Here is a 13872-nt window from a genome sequence, read left to right on the forward strand (position 1 = left end):
AACCGGGGAGGGTGAAGAAGCTCATGTAAAATTATGTAATTAAAATGGTAAAATGGTGAGCATGATGAGGTGAATCTATGAAAATTTGTTGTACAAATTATGGTGCCTTCTTCGTCCACTATAATAATTTAAAATAAAATATATATTCACATAAATAAGTCAATATTTGTTGTTTTTTTTTTGGTAAGATGTTAAGATTATCATTTTCTGAAAGGTTACACTGTTGTTTTTAAACAACTTATTACAGCAAGGAAACAAAAACAACCAACAACAACTCAAGGTAAAAAAAGCCTTAAGGAGGTCTTATACAAGAAAGATAAAAAGAAGTAGAGAAGAGGAGAAAGAAGAACTAGCCGGGTAAGAGAGGAGACGGTCACGCATCATACGGTCGAGAGAGACAAGGATGACTGATGAAGGTGAGGAGACAGCTGTGAACACACGAGCATTACGCTCTTTCCACAGCAGGTAGATGGCTGACTGAAAGTAGAGCTTGATGACTGGAGTAGCATGCGCATCTGCGTTGACGCGAGGTTGATTGATCCAGGCTGCAACAGAGTGTAGATCCGCCAGAGGAGAAATCCAAACTTAAGCAGCAAAAGGCTCTCATATCAAGCGAGAGAAAGAGCTCTCAAAGAAGAGATGATGGTGAGTCTCTATTTCCAGATTACAAAGGACGCACGTTCCTGAGACATTTAACCCCCAACGCCTCAAGCGATCCTTGGTTGGCACTCTTCTCCGCAAAGCCAACCATGATATAAATGCATTACGTGGAATATGTTCCTTGAACCAAATAGTCTTATGCCAATATTTATTGTTGATAGTGTTTATATTCTTTTCTGACATTAGTTTCCATACTTTTTAGTAAACTGATCCAAAGAGATTAGTTTGTGGAGCTAACCAAACGAGGAATATAGTGTTTACTTTGGAAAAAGTAATAGGTTGAATGATAGATGGTGTGCGTGCTTTTTCACATGGAAATCTGCACATATATTAAAATTGTAAGATTTGAATCACAGAGAAAATATAGTGTATATGACTGAAGTTGGTCCATTCTGAAACTAAAGATGTCTAAAATTCTTCTTTGTCAAAATGCATAGATAGATGTGAATCTTATATGAATAGAGTTCTCCATTGCTTATAGCAGTGTAATAAACTCTGTGTGTAAAGGAGAAAAAATGTTATATAAGTGAAAACAAAAATTATGATTTTTTTTCTTGTGCTTATAGGCTCTTCGCAATTTGAAGAAGAAAGAATATATTGTGTGGAAATCTTTGGCTTGGTCAAATTTTATCCAGTTGTTTATAAAACTGTTGTTATCTGATTCATGTAATTTTTCAGTGTTGATTTAAAAGCCCAAAAAACCCATCTATACTGACTTTTTGATATATTTTTTCTGTGATTTGAATTTAAAAAGAGATAAAACTTTCGATAAGTTATGTAAACTCGGAACAAGTATTTAGCTTTAGAAAGCATTTACATGTTTCAAACTTATAATATATACATATATAATGTTTAAAATTATGCATATAAAACCTGTGTAAAATGTGCCTGAATATGTTTCTCTTCTTTAATGTGTTAATCGTACTATATATAACATTATTTTGAAATTTCAAAAAGTTTATGTCACATAGAAAAAACCATCAATAAAAAATATAATTCTCCATCTACAACAAGAAAAATGAAAAATTATAAATATATAAATCTAAATTAAGAAAAACTAACATTGAAAAAATAAGAAGTTAATGTAAAAGAAAAAAACCGACAAATAATATTATAAATAAAATAAATTTATAAGACACAATCCGCGCGAAACGCGGAAAAAATCTCTAGTCAAATTTAACGGATAAAAATGTCGAGCTCGTATAAACACATCATCCTATGTAGTAAGCTAGTAATCAGTAAACACATTCCGTTAATTGGGCTAGATATATGGTGATGGCCCACCGGCTGACCATTTATTCGTTTGCGTGAATTACGAACATCTTTTCATCACTTCCAAATTAATTTCCCTTAACCCCGGTCTAAACATGGAACTAATCCATAATACGCATGTTGTACAGTAACTATATTATAATCACTGTAAAGATTAGTTTTGTTTTCAGCTCAGACAAGAATCGTCTATACACTGTAAAGTTTAATTTCTGTGAAAAATAAAAAGTACACTAAATTCAAAGATTAAAGTGTTTGTCAATGACTGATCCGGTCGTATGTGCAGAATGGTCACCCTCCGTGGCTGTTTGAATTGTTTGTCAATGAAAGCCGCTGCCTTTGATTGTGTGTCTTGCCAAATTTTTTTGGGTTAAACTAGAGTAGGGATGTTGGTTATGATCCTGCTCTTGTAGTTTTTTGATGTAAGTATGGGGTTTAGTAGTGGTGCAGCAGGTCGTTTTTTTGTGTATGCTGCAGGCTTTGGTGATGTATGTATGCTACGTTTGAGTAATTGAATCAATGAAATTGCAGGGAAAAAAAAAATTCAAAGATTAAAGTTCCGTCTCTCACAAAGTCAAAAAACTTATTTTCTTTGACACGTCTCTCGGGTTCTCCTTTGAGTATGATGAGTGATGACTGAACATAAATCTCGATATTCCATATTAAAAATTATCAAAATCTAGAATAAATTTAATAGAAAATCCGTTCTCTGTTTCTCTGAAACATACTTTTTGAAATTCCCATCTTCTCTGTTTCTCTCTTGGTGTAAGAGAACGCAGCAAATCCCATAAAGACAGAAAAAAACGTCTTTAAACGAAAAAGAAGATTAGAAGCTTCGTAAAATCGAAACTTTGCTTGTGGGTTTTTCTTCCCAGATATGGTGCAGTACCACAGATTAATCAAAAAAGGAGAAAAACTTAGAGTTGCAGTTGAACAAGGTGCTTCCGGTGATGCCACCGCCGCTCCCGGAGGCGGAGGATACTTAAAGAGTGCAAAACAAAAGATTCTATCAATCATCTTTCTCTCTTTCCTCTGTTGCTGCTACTTCTTCAGCTTCTCCTCTTTCTCTCTCATAGGTAAAGTTACCTTTTTGCTAGATTCTTTCATAAGCTTTTCTCAAGTTCCGGTTTGTGACTTGTGAGTGTTGTCTTTTATGCAGATGCTTTTAACAGAGAAGTTGAAGGACTTGTTCCTTATGAACAGTTCACTGCACCTCTATGTTCAGGCTCTCCTATGGTAATTTTTCTTTCCCAGTTACACTGGTTTCGGTTTTCTTTGGTTAGTTTGAGTCGGTTAGTTCGGATGGGTTGAAATCTCATCGAAGTTAACCGAAAAGATTAGGTTCGATTTTTGGTTACTCTGGTTTCAAAATTTTATACCAAAGTTTTTTATTTTCCGGTTAAGTTCAGTCCGTTAGCTCGATTATTTCAGTTTGGATTTTGGTTAGTTTAGTTCTGAATTTTGGTTAAGATTATTATTATTTGGTTAAAAAACCTTTTTTAGAAAACCGAACCAATTGATTACCGAACCGGAACTTATAGTTGCCAAATTGAACCGAACTGAACCAAAAACCAACTTTACGGTTTGGTTCAGCAGGTTCGGTTAATAACAGCAGGCCTTAATAGTTAATACTTAATACGACCGAAACTGATGTCTCATAACACTCTTTTATGTCTCTGTCTGAATTGTTTATGCTACCTCCAGGGACAATTTGTTGTGACAGAACCGGTTTTAGATCAGACATATGTATCATGAAAGGAGACGTTAGAACACACTATACATCTTCATCAATCTTCCTCTTCACATCCTTCAAAAACAAGTCCAAACCCCGTGAGAAGATCAAACCATACACAAGGAAATGGGAAACAAGTGTGATGGAAACAGTTCAAGAACTCAATCTCGTCTACAAAGATGTCAATGATGAACATCACAACAACAACAACAATGTATGCGATGTTGTGTACCATAACGTTCCCGCTGTGTTTTTCTCAACGGGTGGATACACTGGAAACGTTTACCACGAGTTCAACGAAGGAATCATCCCTTTGTTCATCACTTCACAGCATTTTAACAAGAGGGTTGTGTTTGTCATCGTTGAGTATCGTAATTGGTGGGTTACTAAATATAAAGATATCCTCTCTCAGCTCTCTGATCACCCTCCAGTAGACTTCAATGGAGACAAGAGAACGCACTGTTTCAAAGAAGCTATCGTACGGTTAAAGATTCACGACGAGTTGAGTGTTGACTCATCGTTAATGCTTGGAAACAAAACAATTCTTGATTTTAGAAGCGTGTTGGATCGTGCTTTCTGGCCACGTATCCACGGATTGATTCAAGACGAAGAAGCAGAGAACAAGACTGGTTTCAAACCAAAACTTGTGATTATGTCAAGAAACGGATCAAGAGTGCTACTTAACGAGAATCTTCTGGTGAAACTAGCCGAGGAGATTGGATTCTTTGTCGAGGTTTTGAGACCGGACAAAACAACAGAGCTGGCGAAAATCTACAGATCATTGAACTCTAGTGATGTTATGATCGGTGTCCATGGAGCTGCGATGACACATTTCTTTTTCTTGAAACCAAGAACCGTGTTTATACAGATTATACCGTTAGGAACCGAGTGGGCTGCTGAGACTTACTATGGAGAACCGGCCAAGAAGCTGAGGTTGAAGTACATGGGCTACAAGATTAAACCGAGAGAGAGTTCTTTATACGGTGATTATGGCGAAGATGATCCGATAATTAAAGATCCAAAGAGTTTTACTAAAAAAGGATGGGATTACAATAAGAAGATTTATCTTGAGCGCCAAAACGTGACGCTTGATTTGAAAAGATTCATGAAACCATTGTCTCGTGCTTATAAGCTCTCCATTACACAAAGCAAGTGACTATTAATTCACTAATCAGATAGTATGTTACCAACTAAACCTGGTTTAAGCTTTGTATAAACAGTTTGTAGAAGAGTGCATAAACAGAAAATTGTTAGCTATATTGGTTGGAAACTTTTGTCTTTGTATAGAAATCACTTAAACGTATACACAATGCACAATAAGTTCTTATTAGCACATCAAAATCATAATGGGCCTAGAGGCCCAAATGTGCGTTGTTCTTAGGCCTAAATATACCAATAGCACTTTACGTCTTTATAACTTTTTCGACCTTGTGTGCAAATTAAATTAGCGAGATTCGCGGTACAAGTAGAAGTTGGATATACAGCAATAATTTTTGTTTCTATTTACAAAAGATATAGACCATATCTAGAAAAAGAATATGCTATTTATAGTCTTATGTATCTTTCGTGATTATCATCAAGTTGTATTATTTTCTTCAAATATAATTGATTTAAACTATTTTATATATTAAGAAAAAAAGTAATAGAAATTGCATGTAGCTACGACAAGTGGTTGGTTCTCTTTTTGGCAGGTTACCAAATGAGTTTTGCAAAGTTTAAAGGAAAAGAAAGAGTACTTTTCCATTTTATTTTGGTTATACACATTGGGGAAAGAGCATGGAAATTGGTGTTTGTACCATCAATTTTGTAATGTCACCATTTTGGAGTGGTATGCAAGACTTTTATTTTATTTATTAAAAATTGAACTTTTAGCATAGTTTAGACCGGTTTAAATTGTTCAGGCCAAGCTAGAAAGTTCAAATTTGAATAAGAAATGATATTGACCCCCACAAAAAGAAAAACCCAGCATTAATGATTTAACTATATTTAAAGTCGTAAACACATATCTTAAGCTATCATTTACACTGAAAAGAAAAGTGTTGAGCTGTATAAATAGTTTACTTAAATACTTCCAGATATGCAATATTTCCTTTCAAATCATATGTTTACAAAAAATGCCAACCCATTCAATCAGCGATTTACTACATGCCAATATTAGTATTTCTCCAATGTTCTGATAATTCCGAAATACAATATACGTTATTCTCTATATATATATTTTCAGTTACAATAGAAAGTCTTCTTAAAAAGGGAAATCTGCTTTTCCTTTAAATATAACAAATTCAGATTAGGGAAAACATAATCTTCTTCTCCCTCTGAGATTTACTATATACAGAAACGTTAAAGCCACAGCTTTTGCATTTTCTTATCGTCTTCTGCTTCAAGCAATGCCACGTTTAACAAATGTATTAGTCTTAAAATCTTGATATATTAAAAACTAAAACATTGTAGTTAATTTTGTATATAATCTTTAAATTTTACACGAATAAATGATTAACTTATTATATATACGTGGTATACAAAATATCCAAAGATAACAATATATGATCTATAGAATATGAGTGATTCATGTTGTCAAAATAATAATTAAAAACAGTTGACCAAATATTTTTCCGATATTCTCTCTGATATTTTATATTTTTTTCTAAACAGAAATTACATTTTCTTATGAAACAAAATAACTTTTAATTTTGTTTTTGTTTTTGTTTTACTAGATTGAGTTTAAGAACCGTCATAAAAGCATGAACCAAAGCAAAGCAGGATATTATACTTGTATATATACAGCAAGAATAATAGAAAAAGAAGAAGCCAAACCAAACAAGGCGTTTATAAAAGAGGGAAGAAAGTTACAAAAGAAGAAAACAGAGGACGAAGCAAGGCAAATTAGCAAAGCAAACCAAATATGGAAAACTGCTACTTATAGTAACTCCATCTTTTTATGCAATACCCTAATTTTGGTATACTTTTCTTTCCTTAGCCTCCTTTCCCTATTGTCATATTGAATCAAATTACCTAAACAAAACACATTACTCCCTATATATTAATACAAAAGCTTACTCTGTTTTCGATTGATTGGTTTGTTCAGAGAAGAAGGAGAAGATGGGGAGAGGAAGGATTGAGATTAAGAAGATTGAGAATGTGAACAGTCGTCAAGTCACTTTCTCCAAAAGACGTAACGGGTTGATGAAGAAGGCCAGAGAGCTTTCTATCCTCTGTGACGCTGAGGTTGCTCTTATCATCTTCTCTAGCACCGGCAAGGCTTACGATTTCTCCAGTGGCTGGTAACAAAATGATAATAGTTCTTCATGATTCCTTTTGCTTTTGGGTTCATTTGAGATAAAAATCTAACCTTTGTGTGCTTTAAGCGTTTGAAAACAGAGCAAAATTGTTGTTTATGGTTGAAATGCATTTTATGGATAAATCTTAGGGTTGGTGGTGAAGTATTTGTTATGGGTTTTGTGGTTAAGGACTCGAGATTGTTTCTGTCTGTAATTTGAGATTTGGAAGGTAAAAAAATTACACCTTTTTGTGTCTATAGCTACTGAAAACAGAGTAAAGTGTTTTTTTATGGTTGAAATGCATTTTCTGGCTAAATCTTAGGGTTGTTGGTGAAGTATTTGTTATGGGTTTTGTGTTTAAGGACTCGAGATTGTGTCTATTTGTAATTTGAGATTTGAAAAGATATAAAAAGTTAACCTTTATGTGTCTAAAGAATTTTTGAAAACAGAGCAAAGTACTCGAAATGTATTTTCTGGATAAATCTTAGGGTTGGTTGTGAAGTTTTTGTAATGGGTTTTGTGGTTAAGGACTCAAGATTGTGTCTCTCTGTGATTTGTGATAGTTATGAGTTATATAAACACCCTAAAGCTGTTGATGAAATGAAAGTTTCGTACTTGTTTGGAATCTAAGTTTGGGACCATTGGGTTATGTAGTTATGTGATTAGTAGACCATAGAAGAGTCGATTTGTTTCTGAAGCGGTGTGATTAATGGAGAGTTTGTTTTTTGTTTGAAATGTGTTAAAGTATGGAGCAAACCCTTTCAAGATATGGATACAGTGGTGCGTCCCATGATCATAAACAAAGAGAAGAACAACAACTTCTACTCTGTTCTTCACAAGAGAACGGTGCTGTGGTATGTATCCATAAGCAGAGACTCTTGTATAATTGTATCCCTTTTTCTTGCTCAATTTTGGTTTTGTTTATATGGATTTTCCGTTGTTATTGCAGTTGCCAAAAGATGATGCTATGAAGTCCGAAGTTGAGAGATTACAGCTTGCAATTCAGTATGTCTCCTCTCCCTGGACAAAACGTGTGTCTTGTATGAAGTTTCGTTAGGTTCATTGTTTTATTTCTTTCTGTTTGTTAGGAGGCTGAAGGGTAAGGAGCTTGAGGGTATGAGTTTCTCGGATCTTATCTCTCTTGAGAACCAGTTGAATGATAGCTTGCATAGCGTCAAGGATCAAAAGGTGAAGAGAGCATATAACAATTTATATTCCAAAAGAAATCTATCTTTGAATCATCTCTGACTTTACAAAACTTCTGTTTTGTTTCAGACTCAAATCTTGCTCAACCAGGTAGAAAGATCCCGGTTAAAGGTAATAATAACAAACAAGAGAAAAAGACCAAAATAGCACTAAATCAAGTTTTTGTTCCCAAACTAGCAATCAAAGCCAAAAGTCACAAAAATAGCACTCAAGGGATGGGGTTTAGGGTTTAGAATTTAGGGTTTAGAGTTTAGGTTTTAGGGTTTAGAGTTGAGAAGTGAGGTTTTGGGGATAAGATTTCAAATTTTGAAAAATAAAAAAATTTAAATTTTTCAAAAGATAAAATGCTATTTTGGTCATTTTAGTTTTTGAGTGCTATTTTTGTGATATAAACTTAGAAATGTGCTATTTTGGAGATTTGCCCTAATAACAATGCTACTCAAGTTGTATCATCATCAATACTAAAATCTCACCATCTTTGTTTCATTTGCTTAATAATTAATCAGGAGAAAAGAGCGTTGGAAGAGAACCAAATCTTGCGTAAACAGGTACCCTTTACATTAGTTCGGTTTGGTCTTCACCATATATATACAGTACAGAGTTCATGTCTAAGTTCACTTTCAGGTAGAGATGTTGGGGAGAGGTTCATCAGGACCAAAAGGGCTGAGTGAAATACCTCAGTTCTCTAGCCCACAAGCAGAGCCTGAGAGCTCTTCATCAGACGATGATGACGAGAACGACCCCCATTCCGACACTTCCTTGCAGCTGGGGTAAGCTGCTGCAAACAAAAACCCCTATCTTGTGTCTCAAGTTTTTTTTTAGTGTTCTGTTGAGAATTAGAAAAAAAAAACTTGTGTGTTTTGTCTTTGTCGTAGGTTGTCGTCATCGGGGTATTGGACAAAGAGAAAGAAGCCGAAGATTGAATCGCCCTATGATAACTCTGGAAGTCAAGTTGCTTCTGATTAATTAATATCAATTGTTAATCTCCTAATTATGGTGTTTAGTAGAGGTTTTAATGGTGTATTATCATTGTTTCTCAAGTAGAGTTTTAATTATGTGTTTAGGTGAACATTTTTTCCTTTTTATCAAGAAGGATTTGAATAATCAAAGAAAACATTAGTTTTTCTTACTAAACTTTCCAACGATGCACACATTAGTTATGAAATTATATTTCCAGACTATGTATAAACAGATTTCGAACACATCAACATCTCTAACTGAAAATGAATGAATCAGTAGAAGAACAATTCAAAACGTGAATCCAGTATTATGAATGTGATCAATAAAAGCTAACCTGAGCTGCACTACTCTGTGAATATTACTACGTTGACAATAAACTAACCAGTCTCATAATAGATAAGCTCGAATGAAATTTAAAGCCCAGCCCAATATCTATGGGCCAATTATGTAATGGATTACAATGTGTTTTCCTTTTCTTTTTTAAGCTTTTGGGCTCTTTATATACAGGTTTAAGTTCAAAAATGTGCAAAGGCCACCGACAATTCAAGGAGTCGCCGACGATTTGAGCATGGTTTAGAAACATAAACTGGACAGGCTGCTCAGACCCGTGCAACAATAAATAAAATTTATTGAGTCCTTTTTATGTATTTCTAGAGGGAAAAAAATTCACCAGAGGGGCTTGACAAGCGGCAAAAGGTACAAGCTGCTTTATTTCCGTCTGTAAGTACTACTCTACAAGTCGTGATCAACCAATTTTTTTATTGGACATTTTTAAAATTTTATTATGAGCGCATTAATGAGTAACTTAGCCTTTTTAATGTAATATATAGTAGAATTAATGTTTTAAGATTTGTACACATATTAATAAAAATTAAACACCTATTTTATATATTATTTTTGGGTTTTGTTTTAGTTTTATTTATTTTTAATAAATTTTTACTATTCATATTTTATATTTAATTTGTATTTCAACTTAAAATCTAAATGCATTAGTTAAAATCTAAAACATTAATACTTTATAGCGATATTAATGTGTAACAAATTACAATTAATTAAACGAAATAATTGAACATAATTATTTTAGCACACTGCCTAGAACGGGAAATCTGCAGTGGAAGGAGACACCTCCACGTGTGCAGGAGGTTCATCAGAAGCTTCCAATGAGATGCACCATCGTCAGCATTCAACACCTACACACTTGTTCTCACGGACTTCCAAACAAAAAGGTCAAATCACCATTTTTATACTATGACCCGGGTTTTTGATTTTTCTTTTAATTTCATCCATTCATTACGACCCTTACTCACGTATCCACCGTCGGATCACGGATCCTAGCTGTAGCCAAGGGGGTAGATTTAATGAACTGGGGCCTAAGACTGGAGTACTAACTGCATTCCCATCAGGCCATCACTTTTCTGACATTTTTTTTTCTCTTCTTCCTGTATATTGCCATTTTTGGCTCAAAGGATTTTTTTAAAAGGATGATTAAGCACTAATTTAGTTTAGTATACCTAATTATTTTAGCTAAAAATATGGTATTTGTAAAATAAAGTACTAATATTCAACCTTATAAGATCATTTCCAATGTATTTTTTCTATTTCTACTTCTATAATAGAGGAATTCTATAATAAAGATGAATTTTTTCTAATGTATTTTTCTAAATAAACATCTTCAAATACAGAACAAGATATAAAAGAATACTATTTCTTCCACTATATATAGAGAAAAATAGCAATTTTTATTTTGGAGAAAAAAATAGAAATAAATTGGAGTTTTTTTGAATTTAAATACTATTATAGAGTTAAAAACAGAGATTGGTTAGAGATGCTAAAGTATTTAAAAATGTGTTGCTTAGAGTGCAATCAGTTTTAATTACTCACCGATCAAATTATGCATTCAACTGTGTATTCTGGCTTCAAAAACAAAAAGTGTATTCTGGCTTCAAGTCCTAAATAATGCACTATAATTATCTTAACACAATAGTACTACTAGCAAGTGTCTAGGTAGTTAATTACTCACCATTCAACTGCATCCAAGTGAGTATTATGGCTTCAATTCCTATTTAATGCATTAAAGTTAAAGCTATCGAAAAGTTACACAATAGTACTTCTAGTAAAGTCTCTAGGTAGTTAAACTCAATGAAAAACCAATAACTACACGAAATTAAGGACAATCTCGTTGGAAAACGACATTCCATAAATGTCAAATCACTTCAAAAACTCCATGTAAAATCGGTACGCAATGTAATGGTCAAAGTAATTATTCACACATTCCTAAATTTTTCAATGTTACACATGGAGTAAGTGAATGGTCAAACTTTTTTTTTTAAAGAAAATTAGGCACACCCCGTGTTAATCAAAATTGGTTTATTAAAAACACGATAATAATACATAGCCTAATCACACCGTACTCTGTTTTTATAGGCTCGATACAATTAACTAATGACCTCTCTCATTATTCATGAACAATGATAGTTAATAAAAAGGCCACATACTCACTCTCGAATTATTTCTTAGTATAAATGCTACTTAAATTGATTAAATTTATAATAAAAAATTGAATTAACAGTCTCCTCCCACATTTTTCGTTTGTTTCCAAAACAAGTATCTGACCCAACATGACCCGACCCGGGAGCAATAAATAGTAAAGTAAAATCAAATTCGACGCAAAAAAATATTAAAAGGCGAATTCGAGAAGAAAGCCAAAAAAGAAAGCTCTGCTCAGTCTCAGCCTCTCGTCACCACTAACCAGAGAAGAAGCTCCTCTATAGAGAGAGAGAGGGAGAATGGGTTTGATATCAACAACGAAAGAGACGAAGAGTAGCGGAAGAGGAATGGGCTTGCTCTTAGTCTTCTTCCCTGACCACACCGACGTCTCTCCTTCTTCTTCTTCTTCATCTCCGGCAACAACACTCTTCCGCACCAGATCTTCCCGCCTCCTCCTCTCCAAAGCTCAATCCACAATCTCAATCTGCATCCTCCTCCTCCTCCTCACCCTCTTCCTCTTCACCCTCTCCACCTTCGAGCCTTCCTCCGGCTTCCCCGCCGTTTCCCACCGTCGCTTCCTCCTCACTCGCGACGTCGTCCCCAGAACTACTCGAGGCGTTATCAACAACCGCAACCGCAACCGCTTCGCTCTCCAGGGGATGGGCACTCTGTTTCTCAGAGGAACCAAGCGCATGCACGATCTCATCGTCGCTCATATCGCCTCCGATACGACGGAGGAAGATCTCCGCCTCTTCGTGAGGCTGCTACACCGCTCCGGAGTCACTTCCCGATCCGACGTCGTTTTACTATCCAACTCCAAGAGGTTCGATGGATTGATCGAAGAAGAGAACCACTCGTTCTTAAAACTCGTCGACTTGTGCCGGAACTCGAATCAAACCGACTCGGTTTGGGGGTTTAATCTCTCCCGGTTTACGAAGAACCAATCGAAGAACGACACGTCTGAGCCTATTTGGGGGAAGAAGACTCACCGAGCTAGTAACGAGACCGAGTCGTTGACTCACGGCTCGGTCGTGGGGTTCGACGTGGCCGAGTTAGACCCGGAAAACTCGCTATCCGGGTTTATGGACCACGTACCGATAGCCTTGAGGAGATGGGCCTGTTACCCAATGCTGTTGGGCCGAGTCAGACGCAGCTTCAAGCACGTGATGCTCGTCGACGCGAAGACCTCACTGTTCCTCGCCGATCCGTTAACCCGGATTCGTAACCGGAGCCCCGAGACAGTCCTCTTCTTCTCTAAGCACAAGAAAACGTCGGAGGTTAACCCGGCGGTTATGATCGGAGGAGCGAGAGGGATCAGGAGGTTATCGAGCGCGATGCACACCGAGATCGTGAGGGCGACGATGCAGCAGCAGCGGAAGAAGAAGAGCTCCGCGTCGGAGTCCGTCGTGCTGAGTCAACTCGTGGGGAATGTTCACATGACGAAGGGATTTGAAGTGGTGGGACCGAGTGAGTCGATAGCGGAAGCGAGTTCGCTCGCTGAGTTGAGGACGAGAAACTCGGCGGCTTCGTCGATAAAGGAGCATGATATAATACAACGCGGTAATATTTTGGCGGCGGCTATTATGAAACGTATTTGTTCGGCTTCTCAGTTAGATTCTTCTGTCTATAGTTACTGTTAGCATTATTTTTTATTGTGGAAATTGGAAAAAAATGTGGAAAAATACAAAATTAGCAAAGATGTTCGTTGTATTTTAATAGGTTTTTTGTACACATTTGACATTTGTTATGGTTTCAGATTTTATTTCCCGGATGGTGTTTATTTATGTCCACGTTCTATATTTGTGATTGATTTGGTCTTCTTGATATAATCATATAAAAACAGGAAAATAATGAGTGAGTATTTGCATTTTTATTTTAGAAATGTCGGTAATGCACCTTTTTTTTTGTCAAAGTACTCCATAATTTTGTAAGAAATGCTATAATGTCACTCTATTTTTATTCCAATTGTAGAGTAAATCATTTCATAATTGAATAAACATGGATTTACTCATAAATAAAATAATCATTTTTTTTTGTTATACTCCATTTTCACTTTTTTTAAAATATAATTAGAATATTCCAATGCATCATGAAACTATTCTATTTTGAAAGAAAAAAAATAAAGTTTTACATTTTTACTAGATGCTCTCACTACGGTAATGCATCCTATTTCATTATTTATATTAAGGATATATTATATCTATTTTTGTCTGGGGATATATTCATATCTTTTGTGCCCATCAATTATGGGTCTCTCAGACCTACCCTTGTTGGTATTGT

At 35.3% G+C, this 13872-nt stretch overlaps 3 protein-coding genes across 4 annotated transcripts; all 3 read left to right on the forward strand.

The window, feature by feature from the left end:
* The first annotated feature begins 1783 nt into the window (after window positions 1-1783).
* LOC125574921 (xylan glycosyltransferase MUCI21-like) lies at window positions 1784-4898 on the forward strand. 2 transcript variants are annotated; one of them, XM_048741218.1, is made up of 3 exons: window positions 1784-3005; window positions 3089-3155; window positions 3623-4898. In XM_048741218.1, exons 1-3 carry the CDS (start codon window positions 2807-2809, stop codon window positions 4815-4817), a joined length of 1461 nt encoding a protein of 486 aa, XP_048597175.1. In that variant the 5' UTR covers window positions 1784-2806; the 3' UTR covers window positions 4818-4898. The 2 variants fall into 2 exon arrangements, with proteins under 2 accessions (XP_048597175.1, XP_048597174.1); XM_048741217.1 differs by having other exon boundaries at window positions 2953-3005; window positions 3089-3165; window positions 3634-4898.
* A 1536-nt stretch (window positions 4899-6434) lies between these two features.
* On the forward strand, window positions 6435-9274 carry LOC106451573 (agamous-like MADS-box protein AGL18). The gene is made up of 9 exons (XM_013893520.3): window positions 6435-6618; window positions 6747-6942; window positions 7685-7793; window positions 7889-7944; window positions 8028-8127; window positions 8215-8256; window positions 8652-8693; window positions 8770-8915; window positions 9021-9274. The coding sequence occupies exons 1-9, from the start codon at window positions 6600-6602 to the stop codon at window positions 9109-9111; spliced, it is 801 nt and encodes a 266-aa protein (XP_013748974.1). The 5' UTR covers window positions 6435-6599; the 3' UTR covers window positions 9112-9274.
* A 2360-nt stretch (window positions 9275-11634) lies between these two features.
* Window positions 11635-13402, forward strand: LOC106451572. The gene has a single exon (XM_013893519.3). The coding sequence runs from the start codon at window positions 11892-11894 to the stop codon at window positions 13230-13232; it is 1341 nt and encodes a 446-aa protein (XP_013748973.1). The 5' UTR covers window positions 11635-11891; the 3' UTR covers window positions 13233-13402.
* Window positions 13403-13872: the final 470 nt, after the last annotated feature.

This window comes from Brassica napus, chromosome A9, assembly GCF_020379485.1.
Source record: "Brassica napus cultivar Da-Ae chromosome A9, Da-Ae, whole genome shotgun sequence".
NCBI lineage: Eukaryota > Viridiplantae > Streptophyta > Magnoliopsida > Brassicales > Brassicaceae > Brassica > Brassica napus.